Genomic DNA, 20590 nt, shown 5'->3' with positions numbered 1-20590 from the left:
TGCTTTATCTAGGTTATAATCTTTATCCTATTTTACAACCTGTAATAAAGGAAAAGAGTCAATTTGTGTTTGTGTCAAGTGCTTGTTTTTGAGATAACTGATATAAATCATATTACTTCTTTAGTATATTTTACCATTATTTAAAAATCATAAAATTAGCTGCTGGAAACAGATAAAATGCAATAGAAAATACTTTCCAAAGATGGGCTGAAGAATAAGATTTATTATTTTTCTACATCCTAACCATAAATAATAGCATGTAGTGGGCAGATTCATGATTTTGGAGTCAAAGAAAAAACAAAACTAGGTAACAAACTTTGGTGTTTCTTAGTTTCTTCATGTTCTAGATAATAAAGATAAAATCTGTCTGCTTATTAAAGTCAGAGTTATGACAAAATGAAACAATGTATTATACATATATTAAAGGTCATAACTTTGTTTGTTAGCATGCTAATGTGGCCAGCTATCAGTAATACATCACATCTTATAAGTGAAAACTTGGAAATAGAGTAAAATAAATATGCTCAAGACATAAGTATGATAGAGAAAATAAAGCATTTGAACTAAGAAAACTTGTTGAAAACTCTGACTGATCAAATTCTACTAAATCAATTGAATTTTCTAAATTTATAATTTTGTTTGTTATTAGAATATTTTCCTAGATAGAAGAAGCTCCATCATACTGAAGGAAAATGAAAATGATTAAAAAAAACAACTGGAATGAATACATGATAGATATGCACTGTAATAAATAAACATTTCAGTTATAAATCACTGAGATTTTGAGTTTGGGTGTATGTCAATAATAAAACCTAGGTCTCCTTAGGAAATAATAAGTAAAGAATTTAAGGTAAGGAACTTAGTGTCTGATTCAATGTTAAGTACCACAATAAGTGGCTAGCTATTTATATTTTGAGGAGGATAATGACAACATGGAGAATTTTATGTTAAGAAAAGAGGATTATGCTAATGATGCTTGGATGGAGGGAAGAAAATGAGAACTATATGTAGAAGTAATTGGGAGGGAAACAATTGTTCTTGTTAGGAATGTAAGTGACATGTATTTGAATATAACACAAAATATTCCTTGGTAGAATTGTTTTATCTTTATTGTGATTAAAATAGATAAAAAAAATCCAGAAGAGGAAAAATCTGGTATCATTAACACATTTTATTGATTTAATATTTTAATAAATTAGGTCCATATCTGGAAAATTCCTTAACCAACTGAAGAATGGATTTGTTTCATTTGCCAATTCCTGTGACATAAAAAAATGGCCACCATGGCAAAAGTCAAGCTAAGAGTTGAAAAGAGATGAACAAAACTATCTTCCATGGCTTTGGGGCTCTAGCCCAACAATGTATCAGGTTTCACTGTCTGTTCCAAATTATATATACTTGTGCTTATGAGCAATATTTGAAAATCTCTGGAAGAAAAAAAAAATCTTATCTAGCACTAGCCATGGTCAGTGTAAGGTCCTTGCTTAGCATCAGGACAGCCATCTTAAGTGTCATCTTTAAGTGACAGCCGCCATTTAAAAAAATAATAATAATTTTGCTTTCTTGGCCAATGGCTTTCTGAGAAAGGCTCATCATTCCCTTGTAAAAACCCAACCCTTCACTGCCCACATTAGGACATGCCCAAGGGAGTATCACCAAACCCTCATACCAACCTCACCCTTAACCATGCATTAGGACCCACCTGGATCTAATCCCTGAGCCTGTCCCATAAAAGTTCCAAACCCCAAGCCTGTTTTGCCTCTCTCTGTCTATGGAAAGATGGCCTTTATTTGTCATCTCTGATAAATAAACTCTGGTGTGTATTTCTGCCTGATCTCTGTCTTTCATTTCTTACTCACCTATCTCCCCGGTTCCTGGCTTTCCTTTCATGGGTGCCAAAGCCCAGAATTGGGTTCCTTGGTGTTCCTGTTCCCCTCTTTGAGAGTCACTGAACATCCCTGGGCCCTGATCTGAATTCTATCATGGGACCAGGCCCTTCATTCTGCCAAATGCCCTTTCTGTACCCACCACTGGATATTCTAGGTAAGACCCCTGTCTCTGGTGGAGCTAAATGACCTATAAGTCCTGGGAAGGGACCATTGATTGTCTAGCACTGCCAGGGTTATTGTGTGGTCAAAGGCACCCCTAGCCACAGCTTTCACTGCTATGGCTGACCCCTACTGTCAACTGGGTGGATAGGTGATCTTTTATTTGGGTCTAGGTTTTGAAAAAAGTCACAGAGGATGGTTGGGAGTTGTTCCAGGTGAGACCTCTTGGCCTTGGGTTAATCATCACAGCTTTTGCCCCTAGGTAGACCTGGCCAGGTGCCCAAGTGCCTCTACAGGCCCTGCCCCTGACACTTACCCAGCAGTGGTGATGACCCCCTAAGCATAACCATCTCCCGACTGGATGATAGTAGAGACTGGAGGATGCCCCACCTCTAAACTCACCTCCTGCATCTCATCATGGGTGGCTCCTCATCCATTCCCTCCCACAGTCCTCTAGGCTGCCTCCTCATTAACCTAGGGTCTCTCTCTCTCACCCCAGACCTAAACCCCCCAAAACTTATTCATTTGTGCAATCAGACTCTGCCCTCAATATCCTTTGAACTCTAAATAGCCACTTAATGGCATTCTATATTCCAATATTATCAGGGATGTTTTCAACTATTGTGAGCATTGTGGAAAATGGAAAGAGATATGTTATGTTCAGGCTTTCTCCTCTCTACATTCTAAGCCCTCTCTCTACAGCTCTTGCTCTCCCACACAAGTCCTTTTAGATCTCACCTCCTCTAGGCCTGCTTAGAAAGGGACATAAGATCCTACCCAGGACTCCTCCTCCTTCAACCCAACTGATGAGTCCCCACCATACCACAATTCTCTTTTTGATGAAGCCACCACAGCAACTGTTGCCTATGCCCCTCCATCTTTCTCTCCTCCTGCTACAAGCTCATGAGCTGCTACTGCCCAACCCACATCTCTGTGTCCTCTAAGCAAGATGGCTGGGGTAGATGGTGTAATCTGGGTTCATAAGCCTTTCTCTTCATGAGATCTTTCACAAATAGAAAAGCAGCTTGGGTCCTATACTTCAAGCCCCACCATAAATATCAAAGAGTTTTAATATCTGACACAATCATATGGTTTGACCTTCCATGATGTCCATGTGATCCTGTCTAACACCCTCCTGCCCAAGGAGTACAGCCGAGTGTGGGAGCAAACTAGAAATTATGCTTATGAGATACATCAGAACTCCCTGCCCATTCGATTGGCACTGAAGCAGTTCCTGATCAGAATCCCAACTGGGATTATAAATCTCCTGGAGGAGTAACTAGTAGAAACCAATTCATTGCTTGCCTCATGGCAGGACTTAAAAAGGCAGCCCATAAGGCTATCAATTATGAAAAGCTCCAGGAAGTCATTTCAAGTTAAAAATGAAAACCCTTCAGCATTTTTAGATTACCTCACCAAGGCTTTATTGCAATATACTTATCTGGATCCTGAGATTCTAGATGGGAGACAACTACTAAAGACCTACTTTTTCTCCCAGAGTTTCCTAATATTAAGGCCAAACTAAGGTGCCTTGAGAGGGGGACCCTAATTCCCCAAGCTGAGGTTCTGGGAGTGGTCGTTAAGGTTGTATAATGGGAGAGATGAGAAAGCCCATAAGCAGAAATATCAGATGCTCACTGAATCCATCTTTCTGGCCTCCACATCTGTCCCTGGTTCCACTGGCCCATGGAAGGATCCCTCGGAACCACCTGGATCCTGTTTTAAATGTGGTCACATGGGCTCATACATGTCCCAAGCCTCAAAAGCCTCCGGGCCCTTGTCCTAAATGCCATTAGTAAGCACACTGGACCATTGACTGACCCTGAGCCCATAGCAGCTCCCGGCAATCCATTCCTTCTGGTTCCCCTTTCCAACTCTCAGGATTTGCTGCAGAGGACTGAGGAAGCCCAAATCCCCATGACCTGGCCACTACCATCACGCTGCCAGAACCCAGGGTAACTCTGCATCCTTTAGGTAGGCCTGTCTCCTTCTTCCTAGAACCAAGGCTATATATTCAGTCCTCAAGGAGTTCTGGGGGCCTACTACCAACCCTTACAGACACCTAGCCTTGTTCGCACTTTTGGCTCTCTAGTTTTCACCCACTCCTTTTTGGGCATTCCTCAGCGCCTTGTTCCCTTTATGGGAAGGAACATCCTCACGAAATTGGGAGCCATGTTTTCCTTCTCCCCTCATTTATGCTTCCACCCAGATTCTCCTGCTACTCCCATGATCCTCACCCTTACCTGAGGACCATCCCCTGTTCCATCTGCCAGTACCTTCCCATTACCCCCTTCCAAGGTGGACCCTACTGTCTGGGATGTTGCTAGTCCTTCTATCACCTCACACCAGGAGCCCATTCATATTCGTCTCAAAACCTCCCTCCATTTTCTGGCCCAATCACAATACTGCTCTCCCTCCTTGCTGCTGCTGTCCCTCTCTTTTTGCAGGAAGCCTTGTCAGGCTCCTGACGATAAACCTGCTTCTTATCCAGCTGTGTGTGTGTGATTAGTCCTGCGCCATTTTTCTTTCATGGATGTCAGTGACTGGTTCACATTTTCCCATTAGCTTTGCTCTCCACTCTGGGATTAGCTCAGCTTTGGCATCCTGGTGTGAGGGCCCAGGACAATTACCACACACCTTCTTCCATTCACCAAGTGATCTTCTTCTTCATTCACACTCTGGTCTCATTTGGGTAAGTGACTTTGCCCATCCCCTCTCCTCCTCCTCATAAGTTTACTCCCTAGAGACAGCAGTGAAAGTTAACTTAGATCTTGAGCCAGCAGCAAGAGTTTTGCTTGACTTTACCATTTCTTCCCCTTGGCAAGTTCACTCTAGGGTTGGTTCTCAGCTCATCAGCAGAGCTCACAAAGGCTCTGGCCAGGCAACCAAGGCTCTCTACAGGAAAAGCCTGGGAATAGGGAAGTAGCAGGTGACTCCCTTATCTGGGTCCCAGACTCTATCTCACCACAGGGAACTCCCAAATTCCATCTGACTCACCTCTCGGCTGCCTCCTCATCCACTTACTCCCACTCGGTTTGGCTCCTGGTCTAAAGGCCCATTGACCAATTGAATCTTGCAATATTTCTAACTTTTGCGAGCACTCAGGAAAATGGAAGAAAATCCCTTATGTTCAGGCTTCCTCTTTTCTTCATTCTAAGCCTTCTCTTTGCTCTTCTTGCTCCCCTGCCCAGCTTCTACATGCCACTCAAGTTCTGGATTCCTCCAGAGACCCTAGTTCTACACAAACAAGGGACCCAGAACTCCATTACATTGTAAAGCACTGGCCAAGGCCACACTGAAGCTAACATTGAAATATAAAGGATAGATTCAGCAGGCTTCATAAGAGGTCTAAGGAAGAAAAGGAAAAAAATATATATCATTTTAACTTTTCCCTTGGCTCCAACACAGAAGAATGACTGCAAAACTTTTTCTCTATGTATCCATGATCTCACAAGCCCATTTTACCTTTTATGTAGCTGAAAAGCAGGAATTTGCTCTAGGGATCCTCGGACACATGCTGGGGCCGACCTTTGCCCCTGAGGCTTATCTATTGATGGGTCTTGACCCTACTGTTTGGGGATAAGTTGGGGATAAGCCCTTTTCCTAAGAATATTGGCAGCAGCCCTTCACTAACAAGTCAAGGAAACACACCTTTGGGCCCAACTCACCATCCTGGCTCTCCGGCACCTAAAGGAACTCCTCACCTACAAGAGCTTACATTCTTTACCCCACTGTCACCTTTTATATCTACTGGTTTCCCTGGTAGAAGATCCCAATTATAGTTTCCACACATGCTCACCTTTAAATCCTCCTTTTCTCTTCCTGCTCCTCAGGACCCTTCCACCTCTTCTCTTCTTACCCATTCATGCATTGAAACTCTGGAGGAGCTTCTTCCACATCCCTCCTGCATACAGGAAGGCCCCTGGCTCCAGGCAACATACAATTGATTCACAGATGACTCCTCCTTCCTTCAGGAGAGAGTTGGTCAGGCAGAGTATGCTACAGTCTCTCTAACCTCAGTTGTGGAAGCAGCTCCCCTTCCCAATAATACTTTCAGTCATCAGGCTGAACTTGTTGCCCTCATCAGAGCCTTGACTTTGGCAAAGGGAGTCTCCCTCAATGTCTACACTGTCTCTAAATATACTTTCCACCTACTTCTCTCCCACTCTGCTATTTGGAAGGAGTACAGATTCCGTACCACCAAGGGAACTTCAATTACTAATGCCCCCTTTATCTCTGATCTCCTTCAGTCCTCAGAGCATTCCACTGTCATTGGAACTGAAGGATGACGGCTAAGTTGGCACTTCCTTTCCTGTCCTCTCTCTTTGTTCTAGGCATTTTGCTAATGCTTGCCCCCATGTCACTAGTTTTATTCATGACCAGATTCAAAGGCTCTCTAATCAAACAGTGAACCAGCTTCTGTTTCAGGACTTCCAACCCCTCACCAAAATGGGGTCATCCAGAGCCAGCATCACTAGCACCTTCTGGCTACCACCATTGCCTCAGTGACACCCTGAATCCCTAACAAGGGTCCAGATGCCATTCCTTTGTAGTAGGAAGCTATGGAAGATTGATCTACACCCTGTCCCTTAAGGGGCTCAATAACAAACAAAATGGTGGTGGTGGGGGGGAAGTAAAGTCCTTGCTTAGCATATGGACAGCCATCTTAAGTGACAGCCAACATTTTAAGAAAAATTTTGCTTTCCAGGCCAAGAGTGTTTCTGAGAAAGGCTCACCACTCCCGCATACCAACCCAACCCTTCACTGCCCACATTAAGATTGCCTAGCTCTAATCCTTGAGCCTGCCCATAAAAGTCCCAAACCCCAAGCCTGTTTTAACTCTCTCCGCCTATGGAGAGATGGCCTTTATTTGTCAGCTTTGACAAATAAACTCTCCTGTATATCTCTGCCTAGTCTCCATCTTTCATTTCTTGCTCACCCCTCTCCCGGTTCCTCACTTTCCTTTAAGTCAGTATGAGAGGTCTGAGAGGGCAGAGGTTTGTTTAGTATTTTCCTGTATTGAATGCCATCAGTTCAGTAATCACCAACACAATCTTAATACAAAGAGAAACACTGCAGCCTGCCAAACAACTTTTGGACAGAAGAAAAGGAAGGTTCTTAAAAATCAGGTGGGGAGAGAAACAGGGACCGTTATCTGAAAATAAATCACTTTGATCTCAGTCAAAACAAGATTATTTGGGAGCCAGTCCACTGCTGTCTTCTACTGTTCCATGTCTTTTTGAACTGAGCAATGAGTCAGCAAATGTGGTACCACATGTGAGAAGCTGATGAGGGTAGATGGGGGACAGGCAGTCAGAGAACCTCTAACACATCCCCTTATTGGAAGTCTTTGGAAGAGTAATTTGATGGAAGCTTTTCGAATTTTAGGTCACTCGTTGAAATTCAGTCTCAGTTGATCAGGAACAAAAGTGGGTGGTTGGTGGCCTATGAAAAATACTTTGATGGTGTCACCCTCATTCTTTTTAATAGTGACTGCCAGGGCAATTGGCACCCTTTTTTTTTGCTTCCACCAGCAGCACAAAGTGTGAATAGAAATGTCATTGTAAGTATTTTTTCCGCCTTTGTGCCTGAGAAATCCGAGATATGAAAAGGCCAATTCCTTTTCATCTTTAACTCACAGCTAGCATTATTCTCCTATAATATGTTTCCTAGATCTTTCTGGGATTTATTGAATAAAACCTAGGCCACCTTATGAGAAAAATTATGGCTTACCTCATAGAAAGTTAAATTATATAAAGGAACATTGTTATAGAGGATTTAAAGATAAAACATGTAATTTCTGACAAGAAGCTTACAAATCGAAGATTTATTTTATTTTCCTTTTTGTTTCAATAAATGAATCCTCATGAATATAAAGAAACAAATTTTCATTATTTTATTACATTCATGTTTCTTAATATTAGGTTTTCCAATTCTATATCCTTGTAATAATTTGACTAGCTGCTTTTTCTATCCTGAAGAAGTGGTATTTTTTTTTCCTTTATGCAATTTCATTTTCCTTATGTTCTAATAGTAAGTAGACAATAAAATCAAACTCTTTCTAATCACCTGCAGAATAAAAACAAAATAAATATTTGAGGTGAGCTACAGAGAAGTACCTGGAAAAGCCAATCAAATTGTGATAAACATGGGTAACCAGAGAGATATAATGGAAAGAGACCTGTTTTAGAAGTGTGGAAAATTCAGTTCACTGATCTTAAGCATCAATTATTTTTTATAAAGTTCACTTTCCACATCTGGAATATAGGCTGGTGTTTTTTTTAAATTTTCACATCATTTTTAATACTATGGAATAATTCTATGGAATGATTAATTAATCAGGATTGGAGTAAGAACATATCAGTATTCAAATGGATTTGTGCATGATGTAACTGTACTTATGTGACTTCCTAGACTGATGCTAGAACTTTTCTGCTTCTATTCATATTAAAATCTCTCCTAATCTTAAGGGCCAGCTCCCTAAATTTTCATATTTAAAAATTCTTCTATTTCCATGTAACTCAAGGAAAAGATAAACTCTGTCCTCTGAATACCCATAGGTAAAACAATAGTCATGCTATGGTTCTATGATTGTTGTGGCAAGTGATAGTTATTGACACCATATGTAGCACAAACTGGAGCTGCATATTCAGTCAATGATACACCCTTAACTGGTCAAATGTGCTTTTGTCAGGAATATATAAATAGTAAAAACCAAGATATCATCTTGCACGTAACTCATATGCCCATGATTCTGAACTGGAAATAGAAACATCAGCTAAATATATACTTCTTATCTAAATGAATACACCAAGGCACATAATTATAAGACTAGCCTGCAACCATAGAATAGAATTTGCTTTAGAGTCAGAATGCCTATCATCAACCTTTGAGTCTAAGGTTATTTCCCTATACAACACAGTAGCAAAAATAAATACAGCTGGGCAAGGGCACCCAAGACAGAAAATAATAGTCAGCTGCAAACTCTTTAGTCGCAAAGTATAAAATATTCAAGTGCATGTTTCCAATCCCTTCATTTTCTCCTGTAATGATTACAGCTAATCCCTGCCAGCCAAACGTTAGTTCTTCATTGTGGCAATCAATAGAATAGATTAGCTGTGCAAACCCTACATCCATATTATGCTTGCTTTCCTTTCCAGATGGAATTTTCATTCTCTAGAATACAAGCAGGCATGCAACCCACCCTCTCAACCCCTAAAGAACAAATATAAACTCATTAGTCTCCAGCTTGTCACTTTAGAAGGTGTGTGTGTATGTGTGTGTGTGTGTGTGTGTGTGTGATGTCAAGCATACCTGTAGATTTAATAAAACAGCACCAATCCTCATGGCTTCACTGATTTCAAGGCTGTACATCAGCTGTGGAAAGCGGGGAGGGCTTTGATTATTTGGAGGAAGCACTTCAATGTACACTGTGCAGATGGAGTGCCTGCAGAAAATGAGAAGTGAACAAGATGTTTAAAAAGCTACATAGCATTTAAAGATAAACTGAACCTTTTATCATTTTGGGGGGTTTCATAGGCCAAAAGCTTTTCAAACTTTATAGAAAATAGTAAAATCAGCTTGAAAGGATAGAAAAATAAAAGCTTCCTCTGGAACATAACACTTCTACAAAATTATCTTACTAAAAAGGAAAGGAATTATTTCTGTATTTTTTTAACTTAGGTAAAAGTACAAATTAAAAAGTTATAGCTATACAACAAAGCTAATAAATTAACATGGATTGACTTTTGACTTTATTTTTCAATGCTTTTTTAATAGCAAAAAATATTCTATAAACATCTGGTAATAGGAGCTGTCCTTTGATCTCTCTTCCTATTAAACCAGCAGAGGAAGTATTGATTAAAATACCACACAAAAGCAAATTATGGACTGTTTTGTTAGTTCTGTAGTTGACACGAGTGACTTAATGTAAGTATATGTAGAGTCAAGAACATAAATTAATTCTTACATAAACAGTTGAAAACAAAACTAAATGGGTTTTACTGTCTTTGTTTAAAGAATATAATATGAAAAAAACTAAAAGATGAGATTTAATTAATGCCTTTCTTGACCCATAATTTTCTTGAAGAATAAGGAAATACTTTGTTATTACAAGCATAAAAGAAATAACACTGACAGAAATGTTTTTGACATCTTAAACTCTTTTTTTTCCATAATAAAAACTGAAGAAGCAAAGTTTATAAAGAAACACTGGCAAAAATATATAAATTATAAAATTTTATAAATTACAAAAAGGTAGTCCTCCATCTTGAAATACATATACATCTTATGTAAACATACAAACATGGCCTGAAATGTATGCTTTAAACATTATTTTAACAAAATCATGATTTTTAGTTTAAAACATATTAATTATAGTTTCTGTTTGTGGCTAAAATGTTCTTGTTTTCTCAAAGTCTTTAATAAGTGTTTCAATTGAAAGACATGATCACCAAACACATTTTTCTCAGATTAAGTATGCCATCCTACTTTTTGAAAAGCTTTTCACTGAAACACAGATCATGAGCACTGAGATTTAGTTTTATATCTTGTCACTTTGTAATATCCTGGAATCTAAGTTGTTTCTGAGCAGATCCTCAGTAGACACATAGCCATAGGATATTAGGCATCACTGAAAAGCTACATGACTTTAGAGAATTTCATTCTTGCATTTATTGTTCCAAAGGAAGTTTATTTCAAATTTTAGACTCTTGTATTAAATTATGATACCTCTATTCATTATTGCATCTGAGTTAACACTTTACTATTAAAATTTCCTAATAAAATTTTACTTTTTTCATATATGAATGTATAAGATAATAAAAATAATTTATTTATATGTACTAATATATAAAATAATTAAAATTGTTAATAATAAGATTAGCCTTTAGGTTCAGAGTGTTTAAAATAGGTTAAATAAATTAAATGTTGCTTATAAACTTTAATTCATATGAAAATAAAATAATAGAAATTTACAAAATCTATTATACTTTACAGAGACTCCCAATTCTCATATTGTCTCATATTGTGAGAACAATGGGATTTAATTTGGAGGTAGAATTCATATCCTTCTAGATGGTAAATGGAACCCAACAGTCACACCAAGAGGTACATTCTCCTGGATATTTTTACCCTTGAGAATCTTGGCTTGTTTTAGTGTACTATTTATCAAGTCATTCAGTAATTTTATGTCTCTTCCTTTTTCCTGACTGTGTCTTCTCTATACATATGTTCTGTAGCATTGGACTTATTATTCTCTATGCATAATATGTTTTATATAACTAGTGTTAATAACTTTAGGCAAGTGATATTGAGGCCAGGATTTATGCTCAGACATTTTCAGATTACACTTCTGGTGCTGCCACTGTGTGATCTTGGGCAGAACACAGACCAGCTTTTGTCCAATGTGACTGTTACCTTCCTCTACACTTAGTTGTTTGCTTCACCTTTCACTTTCTAAAATAATTTATGCTATATTTACTAATTATGTTATTTTCCTTCTTGGAATTTGATCTTAGAGTTTTGGAAAAATTTCATTTCAAGGTTACTATCATCTTGAACATCCTGTCACTTCCCTTCCATGTGTTTAAATAAGCACTATCTTAAGAGTTATTGACTTTTAAAATGATATCTTCTTTTTATTACTGATGTCAACAGAGTGTCAGAGTTAGCTTTTCTAAATTGAAAACCAACAGTATTAACAAGAAAATGATAACATTCATGTTGTAATAAATAGTAGTATTTCAACAGCATCATTTAAACACATAAATGATATACTAAGTAAATAATATTTTATGTATTTCATGTTTACATTTTATTCACAGTTCTAAATACATAAAACTGAACATTTATATAACCAAATTTTATTTTGTATAAAGCTGGTTTGATGTATATAAATCTCTGTTTCCAAACACGAAAACCATTATACTCTATTCTTTCACGTTTGGTATTAAAGGTCAAAGAAGAACAAAAGAGGTAATGCATTTCTCAAGTAATCTTGTGATTTTAAAGACTTTACATCATCAAATTTGGGCAGATAGTTTTATAAAGGTCATTTAAAAATCAGAAATAATAAGTCACTGAATTAAGTTTACAAAGTTAATTAGCAAAAACAGATAAACCAAAAAAGCAAGATTTTAACATTCAGACTTTGCTTGCCCTTTTTCCTTTCATCTCAGAAGAACAAATTTAGGAAATACACTGGAGAATTTTTACTCATCTGATGTGTGTGAATATAAGACATTCTTGGTTTTTAACAAACCATCATGTTTATGTCACATGATGACATAAATTATTTCAAGTCTTGGGTTCAGACTATGAAATCACAATTTTTACTTATTTATACCAGGAATGAAACATCATCAAAAGCAACTATTTTTAAAAAATATTTTAGTTGTCAATAGATCTTTTTATTTATTTATTTATTTATTTATTTATTTATTTATTTATTTATTTATATGTGGTGCTGAGGATTGACCCCAGGGCCTCACACATGCCAGGCAAGAGCTTCATCATTGAGCCACAACTCCAGCCCCAAACATAACTCTTTTAAGAATAAAATAAATAAAATAAAACATGAATAAAGGGGAGGTGTAAGGATGGACCTACGTTGCTTTAACTTGGGAAATGGTACAAATTAAAGTCAAACTTTTGTCATATTACAATAATAATCAGTAACAAGAGAATGTTGCTGGCATTTAGAGGATTGTACAATATATGCTATTTTCTATACAATTTTCTATTAAATATGTCAACATGTGTTATGTCTATTTGTAACTCTACATTTCAACCATGTTGTTTCTATGACAAAGATTATAGGTGTTTATATTGCGTTCCTCAATAGACTTAAAGAAATTTTTTTCCTTTCTCACGAACATGGTCCTAGAAAAGCTATACTTATAGTTCAATGCTCATTGATTCTATTCTACTATTTTGAAAGTACAAATAGCAATCCACAGTAGACCTCAGATTTAAAACCAACATAAGAGGTCAAAGATAAACTCTTAAGGGAAATTAAGGGGCAGAATTTTAAAATGTAAAATGTATTTACATGTAAAAACAGTAGGGCATTACGGACAGGAAAAATATGTGCAAATTCACAGAGAAATAAACTAGAAAACTATAAGTTTTATAAAGCTAAAAATATGGTTATACATGGAACAGCAGTTGGAGTTCTGATTGGAGATTGCAAATAGTGTTAAATCAAACTTCATCTTGGTAATGGGGAATGGTTGACAAATTTTAAGCAGGTCAATGATATGATCAAATGTGTCAAACCATTCCTGTTCCCACAGCATTGCTTTCCTGTATCTCCAATATCTTGCTCTTTTTTCCCCTAGATGGATATTCTATTACTACCCCTTTATGTGTGAGTCTGACATTCTCTTCTGCCATCTTCTGAGTGCTATGAGGGCAGAGGTCTCATGTTACCTCTATTTCCAGTGCCTACCCAAGAGACTAGGACTTGTGCAAACAAAGTAAATTTTTGTTAAAATAAATCAGTATTTATTTATCATGTCTTCATTAATGTTAAATATAACACATAAAGTTATTTAAAGACTATATATTCACAATGGAAAATTATTCAATTGGAGAATAGATTATTTATATGTAGTTATTTATATATAGCCTTGGACTCCAAGAATTAAGTGGGGAAAATGATTCGTTCTCTATCAAACCATCATTTTACAATAAATATTAGAAGCTGTTTAGGAGCAGGGCCTTTTATTTTTTCTTATATATTCATAAATACCTAGCAGTTGTGCTTTATTCACACCAGAACTTAATAAATATTTATTCAATTTAACTGGATTATATACTAAGAAGGTGAGTTAGAGACGCGATTAGTGTTAACAGTACCCCAGAATGTTTTATGACTTCTGTTAGCTTTTACCTTTTGTCTCTACTCATCTTCTCATCAAAGCCTAAAACAAATGAGCACCAAAAAAGTCAATTATAGACTATTTCTTTTCTCACTTTGAATCTTTAGATCCTTTACCGAACTGAAATAACAGACACATAAACAGTAATTTCATCTTGGATATTTTGAGACTCAATGTTATTTAAATTTCTAAATTGAAGTTACCAATCTGAAAGAAAACTAATATGGAAATTTCTCAAATTTTGAACACTGCTACTATTGTTTTTGATGCTTTTATTTAATTATATTTAGCTAATACTGTGGCTGTCTGGGTCAATCTATGAAGTATATCGTAACCTATATTTTTATGTTCATAATTTAAAAATTTTAAAATAGCATCTTCTTCATAAAGCAAACAAAAAGCAAAACCTCACAACACAGTTCATTCATCAACTCAATTTGAAGGATTCATTTCCCTCCAGAGAAACTGCAAGTGTCATTATCCTGCAATGCACAGGACATTATCCCAGCAAGTGAAATGAAGGTATATGGATTTTACTCTCTGCAGCTCCCACCTGACGTTTGACCACATGCTATAAGGTGATTCTTTAGTATCCAACCCATTTTCTTAAAAAAAGAAAAAGAGTGGTTAGGTCAACTATGCCTGGTATCAGTGAAAAGACATAGCAATTAGATTCTGAAGGCAGCCCTTTGTTTCCCAGAGAGGAATACAATTTTACTCAGGTACAATCTACTCTTGTACTGATCAATACAGGTAACAGCTTATTCAGGCAAAGAGGTGATCACAACTTGCAAATAGGAACTGAGCAAGCTGAGGATTATGAAATCTCATTCATAAAATACAGTTGTCCCCCTTATCTGTGTTTTTTTGCTTTCTGTTTTTTTCAGTTGCTCACAGACAACCACAGTCCAAAAATTTTACATGGTAATTCTAGACATAAACAATTCCTAAGATTTAAATCGCAAGCCATTCCGAATAGCATGATGAACTCTTATATCATCCCTTTCCATTGTTTGTGTGATATTAGTCATGCCTTTGTCCAGCATATCCACAGAGTATATGCTCCCTACCCATCAGTTGTTTAGTTGCCATCTTAGTTATCACATGGACATTTGGAACTGCAATGACTGTGTTGAAATAACCCGTATTTTTAAAAAATATCTTTATTTTTTTTTACTTAGTTTTAAGTGGTTCTGAGGATTGAACCCAGTGCCATACACATGCAAGACCAGCCCTCTACTGCTGAGCCACAACCCCAGCCCAAAATAACCCCTATTTTGATTGATAATGGCCCCAAAGTGTAAGAGTACTGATGCTGACAATTTTATTTCAGTGTGATATTTTTCTATTTTATTATTTATTATTATTCATATTATTGTTGATATTTTATGTGTTTAAATTACTAATTAAATTTTCTTATAATACATTTTGTATTATAAAAATATGTAATTATGCATATAGTGGAAGGAAAACATAGCATATATAGGATTTGGCCCAACCTGAGGTTTCAGGAAGTCAGTAGGGAGTTTTGAAACAATCTTCACAAAAGAGGCCACCTACTCTATTCAAAAAAATAATAATTTAAAACTTTTCATTTAGCCACATGCAGTGGTGTATGTCCCAGTGATGGAAGAGGCTGAAGAAGAAGGATCTCAAGTTTGAGGCCAGCTTAAGCAACTTCCCGAGACTTCTGCATCACAGTAAGACACCTGAATTATTATTATATTATTATTATTATTATTTCAAAATAAATAAAATAAAAGGTACTAGGGATGTAGCTCAGTGGTAAAGCACCACTGAGTTCAACTCCCAATTACAAAACAAATAAAAACATAGTAATCAGTCATAGTAATCGTAACATATTGGAATATATAGCTCAGATCAGAAACATTTGACACAGCACTGTGTTTGATGGAGAAAAATTAAAATTTAAAATAAATTGATGAATATGAAAGGACTTTATTGAAGCTTCAAGTAAAATAAAGGTAAATTTGTTCTTTTTATTAGAATTACTTTGTTGCTAATAACCAATTGTAGTACCTTTTCTCTAAAATAATAACCACAGAGTTTATGGATATAGAAGAGAGTGGGAGGAGAAAGTTTTTGAATCCAACATATCTCAGTTCAAGTTCTAGCTCTATTACTTGCTTATTGCAGAGCTAGAGGTTGCTAGATGGAGTGTTTAGTAAAGTAAATTATCCTATTTCAATCTCAGATTTCTAGACTCAAAACTAAATATAATTATACAAACATTCACAATGTTATTAAAATTAGAAATTACGTATGTAAAATGATAGCATGTTTAGCCTTACTGCATACTCAGTGTTATTAATAATCTTTAATTCCTCTTAGAATAACTTATCTTCAATTAAGCTATTATTTGAAATTGATTCAAATTTCATTTTACACTTATTTTAAATTCCATAACTATTCAATATATAAAAATATTACACTTTTTCTTTTAAGAAATAGCATTTAATCATTTTATCATTTTAGGCATCTATACCTATTTGCTTTTCTGGTATATTAACAATGGCTACATCCAAAATTAGTGTGCCCAAAATTGAATTCATGTCCTTAAATCATGTGTGCTATTTTGACAATACCATTGCCAAGTCACCTTAATCAAACACCTGAGGTTTATTTATATTTATGAAAATTTCATCTCCATTCTTGCTAGATGTTTGGTGTAAGTATCAGAAACTTTTTTCCTAAAATCTTCCAATGGTGGTTTTGTATATAAATTCTATGCCTACAGTCCCCTTCAAAACTGTCCATCAGGACAGAAGTGAAGTCTTATATGATGATAGCTCATGAAAAATAAATGAATAATGAAATAGAATAGACCCGAATCCAAATACATAAGGAATATATGTTACAATTATGATATAATCAATGGAACTACAAGTTAGTGAAGAAATGAACTATACGATATATTGTGTTGGGACAACAGGATAATTGTCTGAAAAAATGTGGCAGCATCAATACATCTACTGAAAACTAGAATAATTCCCAAATGCAACAAAGGCTTGAAAGCAATTATACCTACACTAACAATTGTAATCCCCAAAAGCAATATTAGAAAATATAGATTAATTGTAAGCTGGGCTTAACATACCAATAGAAAAACAAACAAAATTTTATGAATCCAGAATTCATAGCAAATGTAGTAGAGTTGGCAGTTTAACATTGGAAATATACTCACATGGATAAAAATAGATACTATATATTACCTATTGAATAGGGACAATATGAATAACAAATGTTTAAAAATAAATGCTTAATAACAACTAGAGAAATTGTATAGAATATCATTTTTAGACTTTGTTGTTGAAATTTTAGACTATAAGTTTTATAGCTGGTAACATGGCAGTTATCAAGAAAATTTAAAATTTCCACTGGGAATTTATTTATATACTTGTACATATTCATTAAAGTGATACATGTTCAATTTATTTACTTCTCTATTATCAGTATAAAAGAATGAAATAAAAATGCATGGAAAGTTGCCTTCTTAAACAGAATCACATACATCTGAAAAAATATAAATAGCTGTGAAAAAATTTGAGGAGTTTATCCAGAATTCATATGAAAACACAAACCAAAAACTGACAAATTGTGAAAGATAAATAATCCAGCAAAGTGTAAGATTATATTCATATTCATTAATATTTTTTGAAATGTCTATTAAAAATTTGGAAATAATTCATTATTAAGAGGTATCTCAAATGGGGAACTAAAAGAATATAGTTGTAGTAGTAAAATTTTAAACTTCTGTGTGTGTGTGTGTGTGCATGTCTGTAGTATGTAATATATATGTAATATATATATATATATTTATTTACATTTATATTTTATGTATAAATTTTAATAATTACTCACTGAGAGGTGGTTTCAAAATCCTGACAATAATGTGCTTCTGACAATCTGTGAAGCTCTTTGAAGAAAAGAGTCTTTCACTGTCAGCAACCTTGTTTTTGAGTAATAAATTGGAAACATGCCTCTGATATCTTCCAGTTCTTCTTTAGAACAGAGACCTTCCTCCTTCATCTGTGAGATCATAGTTAATAATTTTGTGGTTTAATATTAATTTTAATGTCCTCTTCCCAAAATTTAACCAATAAGAATACGCAGTTCCTGAGAATGCTCTGATATTTTCTGTTCTAATTTGGATGTTTACAGGATAAAAGAATATTTGCCGAGCCTCTTAAATTTAATTATAGGGTTAAACATGAGCAGCAAAAAGACTGCATTGGCTCTAATATAAATTACCTTCTCTCTGCAGGAGGAGCATTATCCGATGCTTGGACCGTGAGCGCATAAGTCCTCCCGACTATCAATTCCACCCCCGGAGCGATGGTGATAAGCCCTGTTGTTTTATTGATGATGAAGTCTCCCTGAGCCCCAACCAGGATCTCATATGTGATCTCCCCATTTGACCCTTCATCTGCGTCGACTGCAGTGAGCTGGAATTGAAAATCACAACATAAATCCTCTTGGGATTCAACTTTTCACCATTGTGTTATTTTTTTCCTCCCCCAAACCACAAGGAGCTTGTTTTCAAAGACAAAATATAAGTGAAGAAACTTTTCTTGGCATATATGCTCTTGTTTTGTTGATTTGAGGCTCCTGTGTTCTATTAGGATACTGAAAAAAATCACAGTTGCAAAAAGGTTTTCTTCTTTTTTAAGAAAACCTTTGAATCTTGAAGACTATTTTTATGTTAAATAAATAAAACAAAGGAAATTCCTAACATAAAATCCAATATCCTGTAGAAAATTTAATATTTTTTCTCACTTCCTGTTGTTGATACATAAATACATATTTCTGAATTCTGAGATCAGGGGAAAAATGGCAAAGTGCTCTTTATTACTGCCATCTTTCCTTTTGCTCTCACTTTTTTCCATCATAATGTATTCCTGCCTTATAATCTTGCTGACACTGATGTGTGAAAGACTGATAAGGTTTCCAGAATTGCAGTATAGAAAATAAACTAGTGTTCCTTTAATTGCAGAAAATAAAAGTTAATGCAACTCCAGATATAATTTTTTGAGTAAATAAAAATATTCAGACCCCCTGAATTGATATTGTATAAGCATCTAAACACACGTAGAGCTAATATGCACCTATTTATAGTCATTTTGAGGCAAAGAGTATCTAATAAAACAGTATATTTGGGTTACTATATGACAAGAAAATAACTTTTATTAATCCTATAAAACAACATTAAAGAATAATTGTTATTATAGACAAGGATCCTTGATTTCCTGATACATATATACAAACTAAAGAAAGAAAAAGAATAGAAATGGATTCTAGTGGGAAGTATTATAATATGCATTTTACAAACATTCACAGAACTTTATGTTTTCTTCATACCAAAATTTGCATGAGGAAGAAAATAGATGAGATTTAAACATGGAAGAAGACAAAATGTTTCTATGTCTATTTCTATGTTTCCTATAAGGAAAACATACACAACTTTAATACATAGTAGAAATCTTTTCCTTATTTAATTACATTTTCTCATGTGACTCTAATCCCATGTTTTACTTCTATAATGTCAGGAGCTTTTTATAGCTCACAGACTCCATTGGGAATCTGACAAGTCCTCTGGGACACACTGCTTTCTTGATACCCTGTGAATGTCCACATGTACCTTGAAACTTCACTTCAGTTTCACTTCATAGTAATGAATGACCCATTTGAAGGTTCAGTTTTAACATTCTCCAGAAATCTAAACAAAGTTTTTCTTCTACAACACTCTATGAGGATTACATGGATAGGTGGGATATGTTCTATTTCTGAATTTACTGCAGTTGCATTTAGCTTGATATTGTACACAGAAATATCAATAACAAAAATACTTGGAAGATAAAAGGAAATTTGAGAGACTGGCATTCATACAGCTAAATCCTGTGGCTGGATACTTTAGGGTAGACAGATGTGGCTGCCAGAAGGAAAGACATTTCATTAAATGATTCTGTGACATACATGAGAATGACAGACATAGACCTTCAGGCAACAAAGAAGGAAACTATTCATAGAAACAGCCAAAATGAATGATGTATATTTATGAAGCACTGTTCAAGTCAGATAAATTCGTTCTCTTTTGTGTGTGGATAAAGTTAGATAATTAGAGGGTGGGGGTAGGAGAGGAGATATCAATTCTGATTATAGTAAATCACTTAAGCAAAATGTCTCAGGAAATCTTAATTAAAATTTAGCTCAAATTGGATTCAATATTAACATTCTTCCTGGGACTTAAATTGGCTAAAAGAATTTAATGATAAATGGCAACACATCAAGTTAAGAAGAGGTGTTGAGGAGTGTGCTTCAGGGACATGGATATTATGGCTGGTCTTATTTAACATTTTCATAAATGAGGTTGGAAGGGAAGATAAGCTGGATGATAATTAAATTGAGAAAGACACCCATCTGGGAGGTGCTGTAAATACTGCACAAAGCTGTGAAGCACAGGCAAGAGAAATACCCCTAAAATTGCAGAGCCAGTCAACCACAGATAAGGTATCACATTCAGGGAAAACGATTAGCTCCTCAGAAACTATTAGCATGTGGAAAGATTAGGAAAAAAACCAATGAATTCTATTTTTATGATTTTGTCTTTTTTTAATGCAGAGTAATACTCCATTGTGTATA

The 20590-nt window shown here is 35.5% G+C and overlaps 1 protein-coding gene across 4 annotated transcripts in view; it reads right to left on the bottom strand.

The window, feature by feature from the left end:
• Pcdh15 (protocadherin related 15) overlaps positions 1 to 20590 on the bottom strand; it is a 1597439-nt gene that overhangs the window by 241150 nt on the left and 1335699 nt on the right. For all 4 annotated transcript variants that reach the window (XM_078041965.1, XM_078041960.1, XM_078041968.1 and 1 more), the window contains 2 exons: positions 18203 to 18396; positions 9363 to 9495 (listed from right to left, as the gene is read on the bottom strand). In XM_078041965.1, coding sequence (XP_077898091.1) covers positions 9363 to 9495; positions 18203 to 18396 — 327 coding nt within the window. The remainder of the gene's footprint in view (positions 1 to 9362; positions 9496 to 18202; positions 18397 to 20590) is intronic.

Source organism: Ictidomys tridecemlineatus, chromosome 1 (genome assembly GCF_052094955.1).
Source record: "Ictidomys tridecemlineatus isolate mIctTri1 chromosome 1, mIctTri1.hap1, whole genome shotgun sequence".
Classification (NCBI taxonomy): Eukaryota; Metazoa; Chordata; class Mammalia; order Rodentia; family Sciuridae; genus Ictidomys; species Ictidomys tridecemlineatus.
This window is presented reverse-complemented; position numbering and strand designations above follow the sequence as displayed.